The sequence below is a fragment of the Somniosus microcephalus genome, chromosome 7, assembly GCF_052327205.1.
Source record: "Somniosus microcephalus isolate GS21.2 chromosome 7, FLI_Smic_1.0, whole genome shotgun sequence".
Classification (NCBI taxonomy): Eukaryota; Metazoa; Chordata; class Chondrichthyes; order Squaliformes; family Somniosidae; genus Somniosus; species Somniosus microcephalus.
This window is the reverse complement of record NC_140993.1, coordinates 176,972,585-176,996,619: the sequence shown is the minus strand read 5'-3', so window position 1 is coordinate 176,996,619 and position 24,035 is coordinate 176,972,585. Positions and strand designations below refer to the sequence as shown.

General features: G+C 46.8%; 1 protein-coding gene across 1 annotated transcript in view; it reads left to right on the top strand.

Moving 5' to 3' along the window:
- Positions 1-10,672, top strand: part of LOC147115027 (transmembrane protein 200A-like) — a 33,629-nt gene extending 22,957 nt beyond the window's left edge. Inside the window, exon 2 of the mRNA XM_085993270.1 lies at positions 8,436-10,672. Within this exon, the coding sequence (XP_085849396.1) occupies positions 8,460-10,034 (1,575 nt within the window). The 5' untranslated portion in view covers positions 8,436-8,459 and the 3' untranslated portion in view covers positions 10,035-10,672. The remainder of the gene's footprint in view (positions 1-8,435) is intronic.
- Positions 10,673-24,035: the final 13,363 nt, after the last annotated feature.

Sequence of the window (24,035 nt, the reverse complement as noted above, 5' to 3'; positions counted from 1 at the left end):
ACCAAGATTCTATACAAGTTTAACATAACGTCTTTGATTTTCAATTCTATCCCTCTAGAAATGAACCCCAGTGCTTTGTTTGCTTTTTTTTAACGTCCTCATTAACATGTGTTGCTACTTTTAGTGATTTGTGTATCTGTACCCCCAGATCCCTCTACTCTTATACCCTATTTAGACAGTTATTTTCCAAAGAGTATATGGCCTCCTTATTCTTCCTACTAAAATGTGCCACCTCACATTTAGCTATATTGAAGTTCATTTGCCAATTACAGCCCATTTTGCAAGTTTATTAATGTCTACCCATATTTTGTCGGAGTCGTCTGTATTAACTATAACCTCCCCTTCCCCCCCTACAATTTGATGTCGTCCGCAAATTTTATATTGTACTTCCAATTCTCACGTTCAAATCATTTATGTAAATGGTGAACAACAGTGGTCCTAGCACCGATCCTTGTGGAACACCACTTCCTACCTTTTGCCAGTCTGAGTAACTACCTTTAACCCCTACTCTCTTTCGTTTTGTAGCCAGCTTGCTATCCATTCTGCTTCTTGTCCTCTGACTCCACATGTTCTGACCTTAGTCGTGCATCTTCTATGCAGTACCTTATTGAAGGCCTATTGAAAATCCAAATATATTATGTCTACTGCATTACCCTTGTCTACCCTTTCTCTTACTTCTTCAAAGAATTCAATAAGGTTGGCCAAACAGGATCTTCCCTTTTGAAATCCGTGCTGACTACTCTTTATTATATTTTCAGTTTCTAGTTGTTTTTCTATTACATCTTTGAGTAAGGATTCCATTATCTTTCCTACCACCGATGTTAAGCTAATTGGTCTATAGTTCCCTGGACTTATTCTATCTTCCTTTTAAAATATAGGAATCACATTAGCTGTCCGCCAGTCCTCTGGCACTATTCCCTTTTCTAATGAATTTTTATAGATATGTAATAGTGCCTCTGCTGTCTCTGCCCTAACTTCTTTTAATAAACACAGTTGCAATCTAGGGGTTTTAACCTCTCTACGTTTGATTAGTTTATCAATTATCTCCCCACTTTCTATCTTAAATATCGATATCTTTTTTGATCTCTTCTTATGTCATGTCCACCATGATAGTCTCCCTGGTAAATACCGAGGCAAAGTAATTATTTAATATTTCTGTCTTTTCGCTGTCACTACCTGTGAGTTTATCATATGTATCCCTGAGTGGTCCTATCCCCATCCTGACTTTTCTTTTGTTATTTATGTGTCTGTAAAATACTTTACTATTTCTTTTTATATTCCTTGATAATTTAATGTTGTAGTTTCTCTTTGCCTTCCTAATTGTTTTTCTTTTACTTCTTTCCTAACCTTTTCTCATTCCCTTTTGTCATCCTCTCTATTGTTGTCTGTGTACTTACTGTATGCCTATTTTCTTTAGTTTCAATTTTGCCCTTATTTCTTTATTCATCCATGGTGTGTCATTACTGGCTAGTTTGTTCTTGCTTTTTAGTGAGATATATTTCTCCTGGACTCTATTGATCACTATTTTAAATGTTTGTTTGTCAATAAATTTTTCCAGTTTATTTTCATTAGTTCCATTCTCATCCCCATAAAATCAGCTTTTTCCAATTTATTACTTTGGTCTTTGTCTTACTTATGTCCTTTTCAATTTTTCCATAAACCTTATTATGTTGTGTTCGCTGTTGCCTTAATGTTCCCCTATGCTTACTTCTCTTATCTGATCTGGTTCATTTCTCATTACTAGATCCAGCAGTGCTTCCTCTCTTGTTGAGCTTTTTACATACTGGGTAAGAAAAGAGTCTCACACACATTGTAAAAAGACCATTACCTGTACCCCTTTCACTACCTCTTCTTGCCAGTTTATTTGGGGGTAATTAAATTCTTCCATGATTATTATTCTATGTCTTTTACTCATTTCACATATTTGCTTACATATTTCTTCCTCCATATCCTTTCCACTATTAGGAGGTCTGTAGTATACCTCTGTTAGTGTGATCGATGCCTTAACTTTTATTTTAATCCATGTCTTATGAGGAAAAGGTTAAGCAGGTTGGGCCTATACTCATCGGAGTTTAGAAGAATGAGAGGGGATCTTATTGAAACATATAAGATTCTGAGGGGGTAGGACAGGGTAGATACTGAGAGGATGTTTCCCCTCGTGGGGGAATCTAGAACGAGGAGGCATAGTCTCAGAATAAGGGGTCGCCCATTTAAGATGGAGATGAGGAGGAATTTTTTCTCTCAGAGGGTCGTGAATCTTTGGAATTCTTTACCCCAGAGCGCTGTGGAAGGAGTCATTGAATATATTCGAGGCTGAGATAGACAGATTTTTGAGCAACAGGGGAGTCAAGGGTTATGGGGAGCGGGCAGGAAAGTGGAGTTGAGGCCAAAATCGGATCAGCCATGATCTTATCAACTGGCGGAGCAGGCTCGAGGGGCTGAATGGCCTGCTCCTGCTCCTATTTCTTATGTTCTTATAAGTTAAAATCAGATGCAGCATGATTGTCCCAACTTTGTGTGAATTTCGATCGGAACTACACTGCCAAATTTTATAATACCCTCCAAATCTACCATTGTTGGTTCTAAAACTTCTTTTGGAGGTGAACAATAAAGCAAGTTTGAAACACTTACTTTAATTATTTGCATATCTCAATCAGAGGGATTAACATCTTACTGTATTTTGATTAAGCATAATTAAAAGTTTAAACTCTGCACCATCAAAATACAATAAAGTTTTAATCCCTTTGATTAAGAATGTGAAAAAACAATTAAGCGCATACCAGATCAAATGTCAGTTTAATTTGTTTTAGATTTGTGGAGACAAAGGAGGAAAGGTAGTAGTGAGCAATGTTTTTTGAGTAGTAGTAAGACTGTCAAACTGAATGAAAAATATATGTACATATGGAAACACATAACTTGGTAAAATGGATGTGTTGTGAATATGAGTAAATATTGACATATGGCATCCTCTGTTTATATATTCCAGCCCCAATGTTAACTCTGGGCGTGTTTTGGGTGATGATTAGCTGCTGCCTCAGAAATGAGGCCTGGGCTATTTAACTCTGGGTTTTGCCAATGGGGAGCATTTGGAGGCGGGACTCCCACTTGTCGGGTTTCAGTCCCTCCTCCGTCAATTTCTGGCCAACCCATGCTATTTTCCCTTGATTGACTTTGTTAAGCCTGCCCAGCGGGCTTAGCAGGCCAATTAAGGGAAAGCCGGTTACAGAGAACAACAACGTATGACGTTTCATCTGTCAAAAAATTTTGACAGTTGAATTGTCATCATTTGACAGCTCTGTGAAGCTGTCAAACACTGACATTCTATGTAGTTTGATGAGTTCTTGAATTCAAGACCTCATCAAACCTCTTTCTTTTGTAGAAATTAGATGGTTGTTGCATTGGAGAATGCAACGGCCATCTGTCATCTCTACCACGGAGGTGCGAGACTCTCCGCACACCCACCGATTGAAGCCTGCAGAAAGAAACAAAGGTAAGTACACTTTTTCTAACACTTTGCACTTACCTTAGATACTCACCTCTCCACACTTGCACCCATCACTCACCTCCACAGCACACCTTTGGACCCCGCAGACCCACTACTCGCCTCGGTGACCCTGGCGGGTTTCGGAGCCTTCAGGAAGCCCGCATTTTTGTGGGCAAAATGGGGATAATCCTTTATTTATACATAAGTGGATGTAATCCCTTCCTGCCTCCAAGGAGACGGGACCCAGTGCGGGATGGCTACCCGCCTCCTGACAAGATGGCATGGAGGCAGGTTGGGCACCCGCCCCCAAATTCTGCCATTTTCCCTGCAGTCCCGCCTCCCCAGGGCTGGCAAAATCGCCCCCTGGGCTTCATTTAAATCCCATTTCGGGTGAGAAGTCGGCTGGTGGCAGCGGAAAATCGCACAGTTCAGAGACTGCCTGTCAACACTAGGTAGGTGGTATGATCAGTTTGTGGATTGTCTCGTGGGGATCTCGTGTTTGGGAAGTGGGGGTTGGGTTCCCAACATCCCGGAATGACCGGGAGTTTCTCAGAATTAGGGGTTCCGATCCCAAGCGCTGCCTTCAGCAGCACGGGGTTTGAGTGATTTAAATTTCCCGCCATAGTGCGCCTACATGAACAGCAGACACTTATGTGAGCTACTGTAAATAATTACTAACTTAGCCTGGTGGAGGGAGTCAGAACATGGTTAAACTGCATTAATTTTAAACAGAGTCTTTTCCCAGTCTTTTCCACAGAGCTCATCGCCGGCTGTTGCTCAGAGCCGGCACCCGCAGAGAGTCACGACCGGCTGGAGTGCAGGCGGGAATCGGGAGGGAGGCGGGCATTGTGGGGGTGCACTGAAATCGGGCAGTCTCGAGAGTTGATGGGGAGACTGGGGAACACGAGGCTTGGTAGGAGAAGGGGAGAGTGGAATGGGGGCTGGGGAAAAGATGGGGAATGGGGACACGGGGGAGGGCTGGGGAATGGGAGCACGGGGAAGGGCGAGAGGAAGACTGGGGAATGGGGGCTCGGGGGAAAGAGACTGGAGAATAGGGGCTGGGGGGAGAGATGGAGACTGGGGAATGGAGGCTCCAAGGGAGAGGAGAGACTGGGGAATGGAGGCTCAGGAGGAGGGTGGAGACTATGGAATGGGGGCATTATTTAACCTTAAGCAATGGGTGCTTTGTTGACAGGAATGGTTTGGTCATTTTAGGACTGCTTTATGGTGTTGGTCAGGGTGGGAGGGGAGTTGGTACAGCATCTGGGAGCCATATGGGTGCACTGGTGCAACTTAAGTAAATCAGTCCATTATGAGGCCCTCCCGGGCAGCAGTGTGCACCACTGCTGGTGCCGTCTCCACCTCAGGTTCCTCCTCCTCCTCGTATTTCTCCTCCAAAGAGGCTGTGCACTCTACACCTTGCTCCTCCTGCAGCTCCAATCCTGGCTGCTGTGCTATGTTGTGCAGCGCGCAGCATACAACAATGATTCTGAGGTCCCTGGCTGGTGCATACTGAAGGGCTCCTCCAGATCTGTCAAGTCATCTGAAGCGTATCTTCAGCATGCCAATTGCTTGCTATATGACACATCTGGTGGACATGTGGCTTTCATTATAGCATTCCTCGGCCTCTTTGCTTGGCCTCCTCAAGGGTGTCATCAGCCACGTCTTCAGTGGATAGCCCTTGTCTCCAAGCAGCCAGCCGCTAAGTCTGTTTGGAGGTGCAAAGATCTGAAGGAGGGTGGGTTGGCGCAGCATGAAAGAGTCATGACAGCTGCCAGGAAATCTGATGCACGCATGCATGATCTTTTTATGGTTGCAGATGAGCTGCACTTTGAGGGAGTGGAAGCCCTTCTGGTTCACAAACACTCTTGGGTGATCTGGGGGTGCCTTGATGGCCACATGTGTGCAGTCGATGATGCCCTGCACCTGTGGGAAGCCAGCCAGAGCCGCAAAGCTGAGCGCCCACTCAGTAACACTGGCTTCATCTGTGGCAAAGTTTACATAATTGGCTGACTTGTGAAACATGGCATCGGTCACCTGGGTGTTGCATTTGTAGGCGGCCAACTGCAAGATCCTGCAAATGTCTGCTGCAGATCCCTGGAAGGAGTCTGAGGCGAAGAAGTTGAGGCCATTGGTGATTTTGACAGCCACTGGTAAGGCATGTCCACCGGGTCCTCTGGGCAGCAGGCCTTCTTCCAGTAAGCTACAGATGTCTGTGACGACCTGGTGTGATAGCCTGAGCCTCCTGAAGCACTGTTGTTCAGTCATGTCCAAGAAGCGAATACTCTGCCTCTCTACCCTGTGTTTGGGGTATCACCTCCGGCGCAGTGCACCCCATGCTGATCCCCTCATGTGGAGCATCAGGCCAGTAAGGGGAAGGCTGCTTGTGCTGGTGCAGTTGGTGCTGGGGCTCATCTTGGTCCAAATCTGAGGTCCAAGGTGAGACAGCATAAGCGGCACCCATGCTGATCTGATAGATGCCAGGTAAAGTGGAGATCAGAGGCACAATCCTCCATTGTAGTGAGCGTCATTAGCAATGTGGTGAGAGTGGCTTCCAAGGTTTCAGAAAACACCTGCAAACTCCTGAAAGCAAAATGTATGCACAAAATGGTGTCAGCAAAAGCCTTTCCCTTAGGTAAGGAAACGAGTGTAAGGTGTCTGTATTTATGTGCTTTTTCCAGCTGTCACTTAATGAAGTAGCAATGGCCACTGAGCTCCCACCTTCCCCCTTCACAGGCGAGCTTCCCGAGTGCAACCAGCTAAAGTTGAAACCTCACATTAAAAAGGCTGCTAAGTGTCTCTAAACGAGCAATTAAGTACCTCAATGAGGTTGTGGGTCCATGGCACACTTCGAAACGCGCCCCAGTTAAACGCGGAAGTCAGCGGGATGACAACAGGTTCCCGACCCGCTCCCAAACCCGCATGCTCTGCAATGTGAAAATTCCAGCCCTGATTTCCCCTCTAAATCTCTTCCGATGGCACATGGTCAGTCACTACATGGTTAGATGTCACATAGTCCAAACATCACATGATCAAACCTAGGAATGTCTCCAACCAGAGTTGCCAACCCTAGTGGGGTCGGGTGAAAGAGTCCATCGTAGGGGAGGTCTAAGGTTTCCTTGCAAGGCCCGGAGGAGAAGTTCTGCTCCTCTTGGTCCTACTTGTTTGGGCCTCTTCAGACCCTGACTCCTCTCCCCACTGACTTCCCCTGGCAAGAAAGTCACTGTGGCTTCCTGCTCAGGCCATCTAGTTAAAAGTGCAATTGGGTCTTGGTGACATCATAGGAACCTGACATACTTATGTAAAGAAGGACTCCACCAGCTTTGGATGTGTGTCCTTGCTGCCTGCTCAGTAGAGCAGGTTAAAATTGGGACGTCTGCTCCTGGTGGCTCCAGGGTGGGTAAATAAACTGTAGGCCCGAGCTCAGTGGAAACTTGTGTAAGACTGCCCAAACTTACTCAAAGTAAGATTTTTAATCGCCAGTAGGAAACTTTAACCTATTAATAGGAATTCAACCTCATGTCTCAGAGGTGAACCAGCAATGTGCTGATCACTGCACCACCGAGTGCCTCACAAAAAGTACCATTTACCTCAGAATAAACATTTCAAGTTTGTGGTTTTTTTAAACTGCTTAAGTATGATTCTTCAAAAATTGGGAGAGGATATACTATGCTTTAAGTAAAATAAATAAAACTGGCTTTCAGTCAAGCAATTATGTATCAGTACTTTAATACTGATACCTAAATAAGAATTGTTCAAAAATATTTAATGAAGTACAGTAGCACAATGGCCACTGAGGTAGGGTGAAAATTGCCTCCTCAATAATGATAATTATATAGATCTGTATTATGTAAACAATGATAATATTGGTTAAAATCATACTTGCTGAAAGTCATCACATCAAACCTGATGTTTATATGGAAGGGAAGTTAAATATTTTGAATAATTCTTATTTAAGTAGCAGATTTGTCCATAAAGTACTGATACATAATAACTTGACTGTGCCTCACATGCCTCCTGAAAACCAGGAGTTAAATAGGTAACGGGTGGGAATGTGGTAGGAGCGGGGAAGTTAGTACTCTGCCCTTATTTTAACCCCACGCATGTCCCGTTCTTGTCAGGTGCAGGGGATTAAAATCAGGGTTTAAGTCTTCATGTGTAATCTCAAATGATGTTATTTTTTACTGTGCTTTTGTAATTTGTTTGGTGAGAGATTGGGTTGTAAAACAGAATTATTTTATGGCTTTTGCAATCACCATAATTGCTACTTTTTGTGACCCGATAGGTAGGTAACCTTTCTAATGCTAAAACCTACAAGCACCTCATCCACTCGGTTACTGCAGTACTTACTGCTGGAGAAGGGGCTATGTAACAAAGGTCATTAAATTCTTGTGCCTATCTACTTTTTTAATTAAAAAAAAACTTTACAAACTGGTTTCCCATTTTTCAATTTTATAAACAGACCGTCACTAAATGTGATATTTTGTGCACTTGAAGCTGGAATTTTAAAATGCCATTGACCTGCTGTGAAGTTTTAAATGTGCATATAACGCGATTTGCTGCTGTAGATGACAAACTTGTAATGTCTCTCTGCTGGACCACTGATCATGAGCTCCCGTTCCCAAAAACCAAGATAATTGCTGATTACGTCGTTGCTGTTCGAATTGAGATCATCTTGCCTTTTCCAATTCCTGAAGAAATCTCATAAAAATGCTGAGATCTGCCAGAATTTGCCCAATGCTCCTGAAGTGATGACAAATGTTGCACAATCTGACCAATAGTATGTGTGTCAGTCACTGTCAGTTCCTGGAAATACATTTTTAAAACTTGAACTGATTGCAATAAGTGACACTTCAGCTCACTAGCTAAGAATTAGGTTTAGTCACCTTTTAATAATTACATACGTTGCTGTATCTGCTTTCATTCCTTAATTGTTTTTTGTTTGTTTCAGATATAGCTGTTTAGTGGATTTATCATGATAGCAACAGGAGGGCTTCTTCGTATTTCAGCCAGGAGACAAGATTCCTTTCGATCGTGTAATCGTGTTAATAAACGCAAAAGGAAAGCAAAAAAGAAATGCAAGAATGATGTGGTGGTGGTCAAAGGCAAATTGAAGCTATTCTCCATTTCGGGACTGATTGCTGTATTTGGAATCCTGGTGCTGTTGTTAGGTATTGCAATGGCAGTGATGGGCTACTGGCCTGAGGGCAGTGACATTTTTGAGACTATTACAGTCCAATCTTACAATACCACCAATAGCACTAGGTTAGAGACTACAACACTGGAGATTATTTCTAATCTTTTAGCAAGCTATTTGCATTCTGAAAAGCTGAAGGTTTTAGGACCTCTCATTATGGGAATTGGTATATTTTTGTTTATCTGTGCCAATGCAGTTCTTCATGAAAACAGAGACAAGAAAACTAAAATAATTAATGTACGAGACATCTATTCTACAGTTATAGACGTACACAATTTGAGGACAAAGGATTGTGGGCCATTTAATGGTTTTGTCAACTATGTGCAGTCCAAAAGCATGGATAATCTCAAATCTCCTGATTCTTTTTGTGCAGCAATGTTGGCAAAAACTACCTGGCGGACACCCATTGGCAATACTGTAAAGCCTATGGATCCAAAAGAAAATGCTGGTAAAAAGCACTGCGATTCTGTAGCAAACCTGCAGCAACAAATCCCCAAAGATAGAAAGACATTATCAGATACTGTGTACAGTATTTGCAGAGACAAAATCCGGATGAATGATAGGAGCCAAATGCCCAAAATGTGCGGGGCTAAGTCAATTGTCACTTCTTCCATTAGTGCATTCACACTACCCGTCATCAAACTGAACAACTGTGTCCTGGAGGAGGGTGATGCCAGATATGGGAAAAATGGGAATGAAACACAAACTTTGGAAAAATGTAATGAATCTCGACAAGAATTTGACCATGTTGCCTCTGATCAGATTGCAACTATTGAATGTATTTCAGCGGATGTAACCATAAGCAGTGATCGCCTTGGAGATAATAACCAGGACATAGAAACAGAGACTTCAAATACCTCATGGTTAAATGGTAACCAATTGGTAGCCAACAAAATCTCACAAAGTCCCTCTCCCCAAGTGTCCCAGGTTTCTCCTGCTCCATTTCAGAGAGAATTAGGATCCAAGCTTTCCCTCCACACTTCTTCAACTCACTCTAAACTTCTGAATCTTGATGACTATCCTTCCACCTCTGTGATGCAGAGTGAAGGTATAGATCCAAGCTGCGCACATTTAGATTGCACCAACAGTAAGGGCTACATAAAGTTAGGTGATGAGGACTCCTTTGAGTCTACTCTTGTGCTAGCAGAAGCCATAGACCAGTCCGGTGATGATTGTACAGAGAATCCGAATAAAGACATCATCCAAGAAAGCATAACGCCAAGCAATGAACAAAAGGTGGATAAACCTCAGAGATGTGTGCAGAGACAGTACACAAAGAGAGAGAAGTTGCTAATGATTTCCAGTTCACACAGTACCCTAAGAATAGACAATGATGAATTTGATAGTAATTAGTAATAGTGTAATCCTGCATAGTTGGATTCAGACACACAAAATATACAGTGGAAGCTGTAACAAATGAATGAGAAGAATATGTCACTTTCCTGTAGTTATTGATTACTGAATGTCAATCAAGCTCCAAAGACTCATAGATTATTGTTGTGGAGCTAACCATCCAGTTTCTTTAGTTGCTTCCAAGTGTAAATGCCTCAGCCATTGGGTGGCGATTGTTCATCTCAGTTAAAAACTAAGTGAGAGTTTTTAATAGAACCCGTTATTTGTAAACAGCTTGTGAACATTGAAAATTCTGCCATCCTAGGATTGTAAGTTTACAGTTTTGACCATCAAAATAAGCAGATTAACTTGTACTGAATTCTATATTCTGATAAATGAAAGGATATATAGAGACACCTTGTATAAGCACATAATGCACTAAGCCACACATAAATGTGATATTGAAAAGCCTTCAGTGTGTCATTTCAGTTATGTATAAGAAATAATTTGCATTTGTGGTTATTAATAGAGGTCTAATCAAGTAATAGTTGTTATTTCTGTAATCTTGAATTCTGTATAACGCCTCATTGCCTGTGTTCTCTAAATTGGTACCTATCGTTTAGATCCCAGAATTATATATTTTCTCATTTGTATCCTCATGTACAGCAGCCTTCACACATTTTTAATCGGCACAGTAGTCTGTATTTCCAGTGGACTTATCCTCTCTTTCAATTCTAGCCTAAGTGTCTGCATTCCATACCTTGTTACGTATACTTTGTGTTGTCCTCTTCACACTTTGTGTCACTGCAGTCAGTTTATTTAAGACAGCATGGATTGAGGAAACCATTTGGTCCATCAAGCACACTTCTATAGACCAAGTGTATTGTAGAAACGTTGACCGCTAAATTCGGCTTTGTAGCGCCAGGTTTTTCGGGGCTACGGGTGCTATTTTGCGTCCAAAATGGCGTCCGTGCCACCACTTCTGGGGGAGGACCCGCCGGACGCCATTTGGGTGAGGTCATTAGCGTGGGCGCTGGGAGTGTACACTGAAAGTATGCACTATAGGCAGATCGTGATGTCACTCAGCGCGTAACACTGATTTGATGCCGGCGCCGCCATTTTCGATCTCAACGCTGCAGCTAACGCCCTCTCTTAAACATGCACAGCTGAACATGCGTTCAGCAGCAGGAAGGTCACCCCACCAGCTATTTATAGGGATCATCAACTACTTTTAGGTTAGTTGCTGATTGATTTCTGCTGGCTCTTGGTGGTTTATTATCTTATTTGAAGTTGCTGAAGTGTCCAGGGAGTGGTGTGGCAGGTTTCTTCAAGGCTTCTGCTCAGACCAGTTGTTCCCAGACATGGGTGCGGGAGTTTGTATGCAGCATGACAGGGAGAATGAGCACATAAGAACATAAGGAATGGGAGCAGGAGTAGGCCATTGAGCCCTTCAAGCCTGCTCCACCATTCAATAAGATCATAGCTGATCTTCTACGTCATCTCCACTTTCCTGCACTATCCCCATATCCCTCGATTCCCTCAATTTTCTAAAATCTATCGATCTCTCTCTTGAATATACTTAACGACTGAGCCTCCACAGTCCTCTGGGGTAGAGAATTCCAAAGATTCACCACCCTCGGAGTGAAGAAATTTCTCCTCATCTCAGTCCTAAATGGCCAACCCCTTATTCTGAGACGGTGACCCCTGGTTCTAGACTCCCCAGCCAGGAGAAACATCCTCCCTGCATCCACCTTGTCAAGCCCTGTAAGAATTTTGTGTGTTTCAATGAGATCACCCCTCATTCTTCTAAACTCTAGAGAATACAGGCCTAGTCTACCCAATCTCTCTTTATAGGATAATCCCCCCCATCCCAGGAACCAGTTTGGTGAACCTTCGTTGCACTCCTTCTGTGGCAAGTATATCTTTCCTTAGGTAAGGAGACCAAAACTGTACACAATACTCCAGGTGTGGTCTCACCAGGGCCCTATATAATTGCAGCAAGACGTCTTTACTCTTATACTCAAATTCTCTTGTAATAAAGGCCAACATACCATTTGCTTTCCTAATTGCTAGCTGTACCTGCATGTTAACTTTCAGTGATTCGTGTACAAGGACACCCAGATCCCTCTGAACATCAACATTTCCCAATCTCTCACCATTTAAAAAATACTCTGCTTTTCTATTTTTCCTACCAAAGTGGATAACTTCACATTTCTTCACATTATATTCCATTTGCCATGTTCTTGCCCACTCACTTAGTCTGTCTATATCCCCTTGAAGTCTCCTTGCATCCTCCTCACTTACATTCACATCCAGCTCTGTAGCATCAGCAAATTTGGATATATTACATTTGGTCCCCTCATCCAAATCATTGATGTAGATTGTGAATAGCTGAGGCCCAAGCACCGATCCTTGCGGTACCCCACTAGTTACAGCCTGCCAACTCGAAAATGATCCGTTTATTCCTACTCTCTATTTTCTGTCCGTTAAGGTGGCACAGAGCAAGACAAGCTGCTAGAAAAGGGAGGAGGAGAAGTGCTCTCAGCAGGAGGCCATATCCACCCAGGATCTTCAGGGAGCAATTCTCCTAACTCAACCTCAGTGAGGAACAGTGTATGCGACGTCTCCACTTCACTAAGGGGGTGCTCACTGAAATATGCTACCTGTTAGAGGCAGAACTGCAGCCTCAGAGCAGGGCGAGGACAGCATTGCCTGTGGCTGTGAAGGTGAGCGTGGCCATGAATTTCTATGCATCGGGCTCCTTCCAGGCTGGGGCAGGTGATATTTCCAACATCTCCAGGTGTCACTGAGGCTCTGTATGCAAAGAGAGGTGAATACATTTCATTCTCATCTTGTCAGAGAGAAGCAGGCAGGGGGAGCACATGGCTTCATGAGGATTTCAGTCTTCCCCATGGTGCAGGGTGGAATTGGCTGTACACACGTCGCTATGCGAGTGCCATATGTATCGCAACAGGAAAGGATTCCACTCTTTCAATGTCCAGCTGGTGTGCAACCATACTCAGCACATCATTCAGGTCAATGCTTGGTATCCTGGCAGTCATCATGCCGCCTTCATTCTGCAGTAGTCCGCTGTACCATCCGCATTTGAGCCACCACGACAAACCAGAGGGTGGCTACTGACCGACAAGGGCTATCCGCTGACCTACTGGCTCATGACTGGTGCGCAACCCAAGCACATGTGCGCAGAATGCATATAATAAAAGTCATGCCACACGGAATTTGATAGAGCAGACCATTGGCGTGCTTAAACAGCGCTTTCGCTACCTGGATCACTGGAGGAGCCCTGCTGTACTCGCCAGAGCACGTCTCAAGATTCGTTGTGGTCTGCTGCATGTTGCACAAATGCCATCATCCTGAGAGGGGACTGCAGATTCGTGCTCCACGGAGCCACTGCCACTCCCCAGGACGCCGCCTCAGCAATCCTAATAAACTGTTGGAGGACAGATTGCTGGACTGCTGTGACACGCTGCAAGCCTCTTTCAACACTGGTAACCGCAGCCACAATGGCAGCAGTCTAAGCTTGCATGGGAGCTGTCTAAGCTTGTGTGGCAGCCAGCTGACCTTGCATGACAGAAGTCTGAGCTTCCACTGCAGCACCCAGATGTTGGGTGGCTGCTGCTTGTGCTGCAATGAAAGCTGAGACATCGGCCATCAGACGCTGCATCATGTTTGGGTCCATATGTGTGCTAATGGAGTTGACCATCACTTCCATGCTGGAAAGGATGGGCTCCAAGCTCAGCATAAAACCCTGTGCCAAATTGGTGCTGGACTCCTCCATGCTCCTTGACATTGTATTCAGGCTTTCTGGCAGACCTGCCAATGCACCAAGCATTTCATTGTGCATACCCATCAGCCTTCTTCTGTAAGCTGCCCCATTGAAGTCCTCATCTGAGTCCTGTGTAGCAGAACACGTGTTCGTCCTGCCCTCTGGGGAGCAGGCACCTGCGCTACCCTTTCCTCCTGCCCTATCTGCAGACCACTCGTGCCCGGTGTCTCAGCACGTGCAGATCCCACGTCTAACCTATCCTCTAAAGTATGCGGAGTGTCAGTATCTGAGCTGGTGGCTGCGAGTGTGAAATCGAGTGACGGTGCGTCTTCAGCATCACTGCCTTCTTCCTCTTGCAGTTCCTGTTCCTCCACTAATGCCTGGCAAAGTTGCAGTTCTTTGCTATCTGCAAGCATAAAGGCACAAGGGTAGGGTTGCGGTGAGGGGAGGGGGCTGGAAACCAAGAGGTGCATGCTTACACCATCTGCAGTTTGTAAATCAGAAGGGATTGTGGGATGAGGGGGAAGTGGGATATGAGAAGGAGGATTAGGTATGAAGATACCATCATCTTGGATTGTTTCAGCCCCACCACTGGCCATGGGCTCAGCAATTGCCACTCCAATAATTTCCAACACAGACTCCTCCATGGGGGGTAGGTTATGCAGGCACTTGTCTCCCTCTGAGTAGCTCCTGCTGCCTCCAGTATGAGCCACCTTTTCCTGCAAGAGAGCGGGAAGTGTGTCAGTGAGTGTGGTGCAATATGTTTGGGTGATGTGCCTGTCATGGTTGAATAGCTGGCAATGTGTGCAAGCTGTGAGATATGGGTGTGAGGCTTGTAGCAGTGCTATGTGTATGAGGGTGAGGTGAAGCTATGAATATAAGGTTTGAGTCATGATCGATAGAGATTGTTGGTAGGTGAGTGAAGGGGGAGTGCTGAATTGAGCAGTGTCTGAGCCTAGTGGTTCAGTTGTAAGGATATGGCATTTGAGGAAGAATTCACTGACCTTGCCCACTCATCTGAGGTCATTAAACTTCTTGCGGCACTGTATCCAGGTCCTTGGGGCCACACTGCTGGCATTGACCACGATGGCTATCTGCTCCCATTGCCTTCTCAGAGTTTGTCTGGAGGGCCTCCTGTGAATACAGGACCTCTCTTCCTGTCCACCTCCTGAACCAAGGACTCCAGTGCTGCACCAGAGAATCTTGGCGCCCGCGCTCTCCCCTATTGTGCCATCAGACCGTCTTCTTCTTACTCTCTTCCCCAGCCACTTCCCACACCTGCTGTAGACAGAAGGCACCTGCCCTTTAAGAGGTGCAAGCTGCCTTTAAGTAGTGCAGGCTAGCTTTAAGTGGCATTAGCCTGGCACGAACTTGGATCCCCTGCTGAGGCATGTAGCCACTCAGCACCATGTTCAGCGCTGGGCTGCACATTACTATTATTTAAACTGATGGAGCACGAAGTTTGCGTGCAGCCTGCATCAGAAGGAATGGGCATGGGTCTTATCCAATTTCTATTCCATTATGTATTTGCTTGGAGTTAGATTCAATAATTTTGATAATAGGGTAGATGGTCTCTTGAATAGGAGAGTAAGGGAGCTGTAGTTGTATTACATATGGTCCTGTTAGTTCAAAAAGGAAGGAAATCAGAGCCTGGGAACTATAGACCAATGACCAGTAAGCTTAACTTCAGCTGTAGAGGAGATATTGGAAAGCATTATACACAATAATACAAAACAAAACCTAGAAGGTGCCACACTTACTGGGGTACCTAATATAGCTTTAGAAGGAGGTGTTGCCTCACTAACATAACTGTCACTTAAAAATAAATGCAACTAGTAGATGAAAGTAGTCCAGGGGGATATCGTTTACTTGGATTTCCAGAAAACCTCTGACAAAATTTTGCATGTATGACTATTAAAAAAATTAGATGTCATGGTATTACTTGGTAAATAGCAGAATAGATTTAATTGGTCAGGATTGTATAAAGAGAATAATTTTTGATGTGAAGGGTTCAGATTGGGGCCTGGTGACAATTTTCTTTCCTCAGGGTTTACTGTTACTATTATTCACAAACTCCGTTCCCTAGCCACTGACTCCATCCCTCTCCCTAACATCTGAGGCTGAACCACACTGTTCGCAACCTTGGTGTCATATTTGACCCTGAAATGAGCTTCCGACCACATATCCGCAGCATAACAAAGACCGCGTACTTCCACCTCCGTAACATCGCCCGTCTCCGCCCTTCCCTCAGCTCATCCACTGCTGAAACCCTCATCTATGCCTTTGTTACCTCTAGACTTGACTATTCCAACGCACTCCTGGCTGGCCTCCCACATTCCACCCTATGTAAACTTGAGGTCATCCAAAACACGGCTGCCCGTGTCTTAACTTGCACCAAGTCCCATTCCCCCATCTCCCCTGTGCTCGCTGACCTACATTGGCTCCCGGTTAAGCAGCGCCTCGATTTCAAATTCTCATCTTTGTTTTCAAATCCCTCCATGGCCTTGCCCCTTCCTATCTCTGTAATCTCCTAGCCCCTTCCTATCTCTGTAATCTCCTTCAGCCCCACAACCCCCCACCGCGCCCCCCCCCCCCCCCCCCCCCCACCGAGATATCTGCATTCCTCTAATTCTGCTCTCTTGAGCATCCCTGATTATAATCACTCAACCTTTGGTGGCCGTGCTTTCTGTTGCCTAGGCCCTAAGCTCTGGAATTCCCTGCCTCCGCCTCGCTACCTCTCTTTCCTCCTTTAAGACATTCCTTAAAACCTACCTCTTTGGCCAAGCTTTTGGTCACCTGCCCTAATTTATCCTTATGTGGCTCGGTGTCAAATTTTTTGCATTACAATAATCCTGTGCAGCGCCTTGGTATGTTTTACTATGTTAAAGGTGCTACATAAATACAAGTTATTATTATTAATAATCTGGAGGAGGTCATTAATTGTACAACTAAATTTGGAGATGATACACAATGGGTAAACTTTGGTAATAAAGAGATTAGTAGATTGTAAACTGACAGAGATAAATAAATAGGCTCATAAATGATAAAAATGTTACTTAATCTGGAGAGGTGCTGGGTTATGCACCTGGGCCCAGGTAACCCAATGCATTAAATTAACAGAGCAGGAAAGGGACTTGCTTGAAGTCACAGACCAGTCATTAAAAGGTCCCAAGCAATGTAAGGTAGCTGTAGGGTTCTTACAATTATTGCTAGGTAATATAGTACAAAACTAAGGGCTACGTACTTAGGGGGAAAAATTGAGTCACGCCACCTTTGGGGTGTTAACTTTGCCGGGGCGCTACTTTTAGCGCCCCGAATAAATTAGCGCCCCCACAGCCAAAATTCATCGGTAGTGCCCCAAGAGGGAATCGGGGCGCTACTGGAAGTGCCCCACATCCCTCTTGGGGCACTGCGAGGGAATATCGCAGAGCTACGTGCCGCAGTACTGCAGGCCTTCCTCCCCTTCTTAAAGCAGCGCGACCCGGGGCCCAGCTGGGCCACCAGGGATCGGAGTGCCGGCAAAAGAGCCTGGCACTCAAAAGAAGTGCCAGGCTCACGGAGTGCCGGCTGCGCTCCACAGGGAGGCTGTTCAGGAGGCCAGGGACGGCAACGGGGGTAGGTGCTGGCAGGCGGCCAGCAACAAAAATGGCCACCTGGCACCTCGCCTTTAATTAGCGCTGCCCCGGCCACAGGTAGGCCCCCTGACCCCATCGGACATAGCGGCCAGCGGTAAGTCAAGGGGCGCTACCGAAGATCTCGGCCAGGGTGCAAGTGGGGTGCTGTGCACGGCAATGATGTCACTGCTGGTTGCGCAGCGCCGCGGGGCAATAATGGTTACCATCGCCGCTAACCTCCTGCTGAATTTCGCGGGAGGCGTTGGCGACGCCGTGCCCGGGTGCTAGTTGCATGGCGCCTAAGAGGACGCTAACGGGAGGCGCAAAGCAACCGAATTTTTCCCCCTTAGGATTTATAAGGTTTAGGTTCATCTGCACTTGGAGTATTGTGCCCAGTTTTTGTACCACATTTGTTAATAAATATTGAGGGTCTGGGGAGGCTGCAAAGGGCAATAAGGATGAAACCTAAACTTAGATAGGCTTAGAAAGTTAGGCCTAGAAATTCAGTATAGCCACTTTTGGGGCGGTAAAGTCGGGCGGCCGCTAAAGTTTGCGCCCGGCGCAAAGTCGCGCCCCCTTCGCCGATATTCAGTCGCATCGCCCCAAGAGGTTGCTGCTGCGCTAAAACAGGCGATGCACGACTATCTTTAGGCGCTAAGCCGGCGGTGCTGAACGAGACCCCCGAGGCCGGGCGCAGCGCAGGTGCGGCGAGTTCTTGATTGACGGCAGACACTCTGGCGCCGGTCAGCTCTTAAAGGGGGAGGGTGGATTTGTTTGCCTGCCACGCCCTGCACACTGCAGCCCTCAACCTAGGCCTGACCACTTCAGGGCTATGGAGAAGGCCAGGGAGAGAACGCAGCGCTTCAGCGACGGTGACCTGAGGCTGCTGGTTGGCGGAGTGGAGCGCAGGCGCCATGTTCTGTTTCCAGAAGGTGGCAAGAGGCCGCTGCCCAGCGCCTACCGGAAAGCCTAGAGGGAGGTCTCCAACAGGGTGTCTTCCAACAGCGTGGTTGCCAGGACTCCTGCGCAATGCCGGAAGAAGTTCAACGACCTCACTCGGGTTGTCAGGGTGAGTACCCTTTCCAGTGTCCTCCTCATCCTTGCATGTGCACCTCAGTTTATGGGCAAAGGGACCTGAAAGCCCTAATGGCCAGCCCTCATCCAGCAGCTATGGGACTGGCATGAAAATCACTTGCACATTCAGCACTTTACACACTGTCCAAGCTATTCGACCATGGGAGGCATTACAGACAAGATCAGGGCTACACACTGTACAAGCTATTCGACCATGGGAGGCATTGCAGACAAGATCAGGGCTACACACTGTACAAGCTCTTCGACCATGGGAGGCAGTGCAGACAAGGTCAGGGCTTCGCACTGTACTTAGAGGCCGTCCTTTCTCTTGCAGGCCAAGGTGGTGCACAACCGGCGCAACCGAACTGAGACCGGGGGAGGCCGTCCTGACCTCAAAGAGCTCTCCGACCTCGACCAGCGTGTGGAACGCATTATGGCAGGCCGGCTGATTGGCCCCGTCACCAGTGGAGATGCCGACCCTGTTCTGGGCACCAATGGTAAGGGCATCACCTTTTGGACCTCTCTCGTTCCACTTGCGCATCAGATCAGCATCCTTTGCCACTGTCCGACCAATGTGGTGAATGGCACCACTCATGCCTCCCTCGCTGCCGCCCTGTCCTCACTCTAAAGCTACTCTTGTGCCTTCCTGCTTTCAGATGGTGAATCGCCAGGTGAGGAGGCGGGCCCTCAAGCTGCCACTGTCAGCCCTTCGGAAGACGAGGAGGAGGAAGAGGAAGCCGGCCCATCAGTGCCACCCTCAGCCGCGCCAGCCCATGGCAATGTAGGGGACACGTCTTCCCTGGAGGGGAGCCGGGGGGAAGGGTTGGAGGAGAGTGAAGCTCCGGGGCCCAGCGGCCTGCAGCAACGCGGGAGGGGTGGGGAAGCTCGGCGGACTTCTCCCCAGAGGGTGAGTGCGGCCTCCAGTCCTGCGACGGTGAGCGCAGAGGAGGTGCGCCTCCTAGAGGAAATGGCCGTCCAGGCTGAGCGCAGGCACACTGAGCTCATTGCTGCAGTGGCAAGGATGCCTGACTCCATAGAGTCTCTGTCAAGGAGTGTGCAGCAATTCGGAGCAGCACAGGCCAGGAGTCTGCAACAATTCAGTGCAGCACAGGCCAGGAGTCTACAGGACTTCGCGGCAGCACAGTCGGCTTCTAGCCAAGTGCTCAGTCGTGCCGTCCATTCACTGGCTGGTGTCATGCGGACACAGACAAGGGCCACACGGGCACTAACTGCTGCCACCCTCGCTGGATCAGCCAGGCATCGCCAGGGCACTCGCCGCACAGCAGCAGCCCAGCAGTCTGTTCTTCAGCTGTTTGCTGCGCATGCTGCAGTGCTGGCCCGTGCGAGTGCCAATGTCTCAGGCGACCAGCGAGAACCTGTGATCTGCCAGGTTGCCACCATTCCTGCAGCCGACACTGCCACTCCGCCATTGCAGCTGCCACGAGCTGCTGGACAGACTGCTGCCGCCCAGCCAGAGTTGGAGCAGTCAGCAGCCGGCCACTCCAAGGCCAGAGCTGGTGCTGGCCGACCCCCAAGGGCATCTGCCGTTTCGCCATCTGCCCTTCAGTAGCCTTCCCCCAGCCTTGCTGCAGTCACTGGGCTCCCATTGAGGAGGAGCAGCAGGGCGGGCAGGGGCCAGGCAAGGATGCGCAAGGCATCGCCCTCGCAGGGCAAAAAGTAGAGGTATGCACAAATGCCTGGTGCTTGTTGTAAGGCCAACACTGGTGCAGTTGTTTTTGTGTAAGGCTGAGACTGGTGTCTTTCTTTCTTTTTGTAAGGCCGAGACTGGTAGTTTTGTGTTTTTGGAGGGGCCTTCTCCACATGAGCATGTAATGTGGGAAGGGCAGAGGTTTTCAATAAATTATTGTGGTTAAATTGCAGTGTGCATGGTTTTTTGGTTAAGTCCTGGTTGCCCTGCTCGGCTGAGGGCTTGTGGAGCGGCTACATTCATCTGCTGACATTGGCACAAGCCATTCCCTGAGAGGGGGCCTAGAACCGACGTTCAATAAGCCGGCGACGGGCGGCCCTTGCACTTTGTGCCTCCCTCCTGTGCTGCTCCTCCTCCTCCTCCTGAGGTGGTCCTCCAATCTCTGGTGGCAGTGGCGGAGTCCTGCGGATAGCCAGGTTGTGCAGCATGCAGCAAATGACCACGAAATGGGAGACTCGCTCCGGCGAATATTGTAGGGCTCCACCGGAACGATCCAGACAGCGGAACCGTTGCTTCAGGACGCCGATTGTTTGATGATGTTCCTGGTCGCTTGATGGCTCTCGTTGTATCCCTCTTCAGCAGGGCTGCTGGGCGCACGGAGCGGGGTCATCAGCCAGGTACACAAAGGATAGCCTTTGTCCCCGATAAGCCATCCTCGTGGGTGAGGCTGTGCCTGGAACATGTCTGCCACAGAAGTCTGTTGCAGGATGAAGGCATCGTGGCTGCTGCCTGGAAAGCGGGCATTGACAGCTAGGATGAGCTGCCTGTGGTCACACACCAGCTGGACGTTCAGCGAATGGTAGCCCTTCCGGTTGTGGTAATCCTCGGCATTCTCCAGAGGTGCCCGCAAAGCCACATGCATGCAGTCAATGGCGCCCTGCACCATGGGGAAGCCCACGAATGCTGCAAAGCCCATTGCACGCTGTTGCTGCTTGGCAAGGGCCATGGAGAAGGAGATGAACTGACGTCTCCTTTTGAAAAGGGCATTGGTGACCTGGCGGATGCAGCAATGCACGGCGAACTGGGAGATGTTGGCAATGTCCCCAGCAGCGGATTGGAAGGAGCCGGTGGCATAGAAGTTGAGAGCCACCGTCACCTTCACTGCCACCGACAGAGACGTCCTGCTCCTCAGCTGTGGCTGCAGATCACCGCCAAGCAGCTGGCAGATCTCTGTGACCACGTCCCTTCTGAATCGCGGCCTCCGAACACACTGCTCCTCAGACATGTTGAGATAGGAGAACTGCTGGCGGTATACTCTGGGTGGGTAAGGCCTCCTTTGCCGATGCCTGTTGCCCCCTCTCCGTCTAGCCAGGGCTGCCACTCTCTCACGGCGTCTGTGAGCCCTTTGGATGTAATTGAGAAAGCCAGCGTTGACACCCATTGCAGCCCCCATAATATGCTGGCAAACAATGAGATGTCAATGAAGGCAAAGACCAGTGGAAAGTTGTGGCCTGAAGCCAGAAGTACCTGTCCGAGTGTTGGGCCAAAGCAGAAAGCTATCTACCTTGGTTTCTCTCCAAAGATCCGTTTCTCAAGAAGGAGTGCTGTGAAATGGCAGCCTTTTATAGTGCAGGAGGAGTGCCCTTTAATTTGCGCCCCCCGCGCCCCGCATCGGCTGAGCACCGTTCCACTGTAACAGTCGCTAGGGGCGCCAGGTGCACAATGGGGCGGCGCCACTGAAGTTCCGGTTGGGGGCGCACAAAGGGCGTTGCACGAGGAAATGACGTCATGATCTGCGCGCGCAGCTGAGCGCACGCAAAGACTTTGCGCCGCCGCTAAATCTCTAGTGAAGTTGGGGCGAGGCGCAGTTCGCGCTGCGCCCGGGTGCTAGCCGCCTAGCGCCCGACATCTACTCCTCCTAAGGCGCTAACGGCTGGCGCAACCAACTGAATTTCTAGGCCTTAGAGTTATTCATTTTAAGAAACATAGACTCAGGGGAGACATGATTGAGACATTTACATTTATGAAAGAAGTGGATGTAGTAGATTTGGATCAGTATTTGGGGGATGAAATTGGACTCCGGCAAAAATGTGAAACAGGTGATAGCGAATCGGCAGCCCATTTTATACCACACCTGTTTTGCACTTTGCTGAAGACCAGTTTCACCCCCTTGAAATCAATAGCTAGCGGGCTTGCATATAAAATTCATTGGCAATTAGTCACGTTAGTTGCCAAGAACTATTTAGTTCTGCAGATATTGTTGTCCTTTGGAACAGATTACCAATGAATGTGGTAAATAAGGCCATGCTACAGTCCTTTAAGATGTGGATAGAGGAGGAGGACAGTGGAACATGTTATGGTTGTGTGGTTCATTTAAGTTCACCTGTTGATAAGTCATCGGTAACCATGGTCTGCTGGCGTTTTCTTGATTGCCTTACAGAATGGAAGAGGAACTTCCCAAAGGTTTCCTGAATTTACGTAACACAGTTTATTTTCACCTCCCCCAAGATATAACATTATTAGTGCTGGGGAGGGCATGGCCCAAGGCTGCACCATCTAGTGGATAGGGTGACTATTAATCAGCCTCTTTTCTCATCCATCTTGTCATATGTCTGTATAATCTAACCAGTCAAAGGATTCTACCCTATTCATTTAATCTCCTAAAGGGAGGGTATACATAAATCCTCACAAGGTAATCAAACAAACAAGATAAGCAAGGTAATTAAAAAAAAACAGAATATTTCTATCTCCAATCTTTACTTTGGACTGCTGCCCTTTACAAACAATACTCCCTGGTCGCCCAGCAGCATAGGAACCATCCTGTTCTGGAGATTATCTGACCATCTCAGTACATAGCTATCCCAATAATTTTCAGTGCTGCTTCCAATTTGCCCACCATTGAAGGAGTGAATCAACAGCATCAATTGCTTTAACTAGAGGTAGATTCCACAAATCTAGTTCTTACCTACTACTTTCTCTGAAATGTGCCTTCTCTTAGTATAATTATTAAGCTATCTTCCTTCTCCAAACCTGGCCCTACAGCCTGATGTTTGCCAAAATGAATTCAAGTTTAACCACAATGAAAAGCTGTTCATCTTTTTACAGCTTGTTCTGTTTCAACTCAGTTTTCTGTCATCCAGAAGATCAAATACATTAAGTATGAAAGCAATATTACTTTATTGAACACGGATTAAGAAGTATGTTACATGACAATAAGGAACAGCTTTGAACTAGAACTGCTAAATATCAATGTCTAACAGGTAAATGCTTCAGGTATGTAATTTCCTTGCAAAGAAAATCTGTCAAGTACAAATTTCATGATTATCTGTAAAATTCTTGCTGTCTGCCTCAACTAATTAAGCACATACCAGAAAACTCAAATTACTTGATTTGGTTAGAGTGCTTAGAGCATCATTCACAGTGATAAAGTAAATTTTAGAAACTCATTGTTCTGATTGATTACAGCCATCATTTCTGTTAGCGATTTTAAGTACTTGTCAACTATTTTATAATGAGCCATTGTTGCAATTGATTTCTGCAGTTTCCATGCAAAACATGCATACTAATTAGCACTTTCTCTTAATCACTTTTAATAGTTCCACAATTTTGACCTGATAGTATTTTTTGTTGTTCCTTTCTGCATAAAATGTTCATGTACATATATATATGCTACTACTATTATCACACTAAACAAGTATTCTGCACATCTTTAACACCAATAAATCAGGTGTTCAAAAGAATACAATTTTAAAGTTGGTTTTGTTAATTCAGTTGCTGGTTCTAAGGCAGAATTAGCCGCAGTACTTTGCACTGTTCAAGGCCTTCCCTGCAATCACTATGAAATTCCAGCAAATTAATGTAAAAGCATAGCAGTAGTGAAAGGTGGGCCAATATTTATC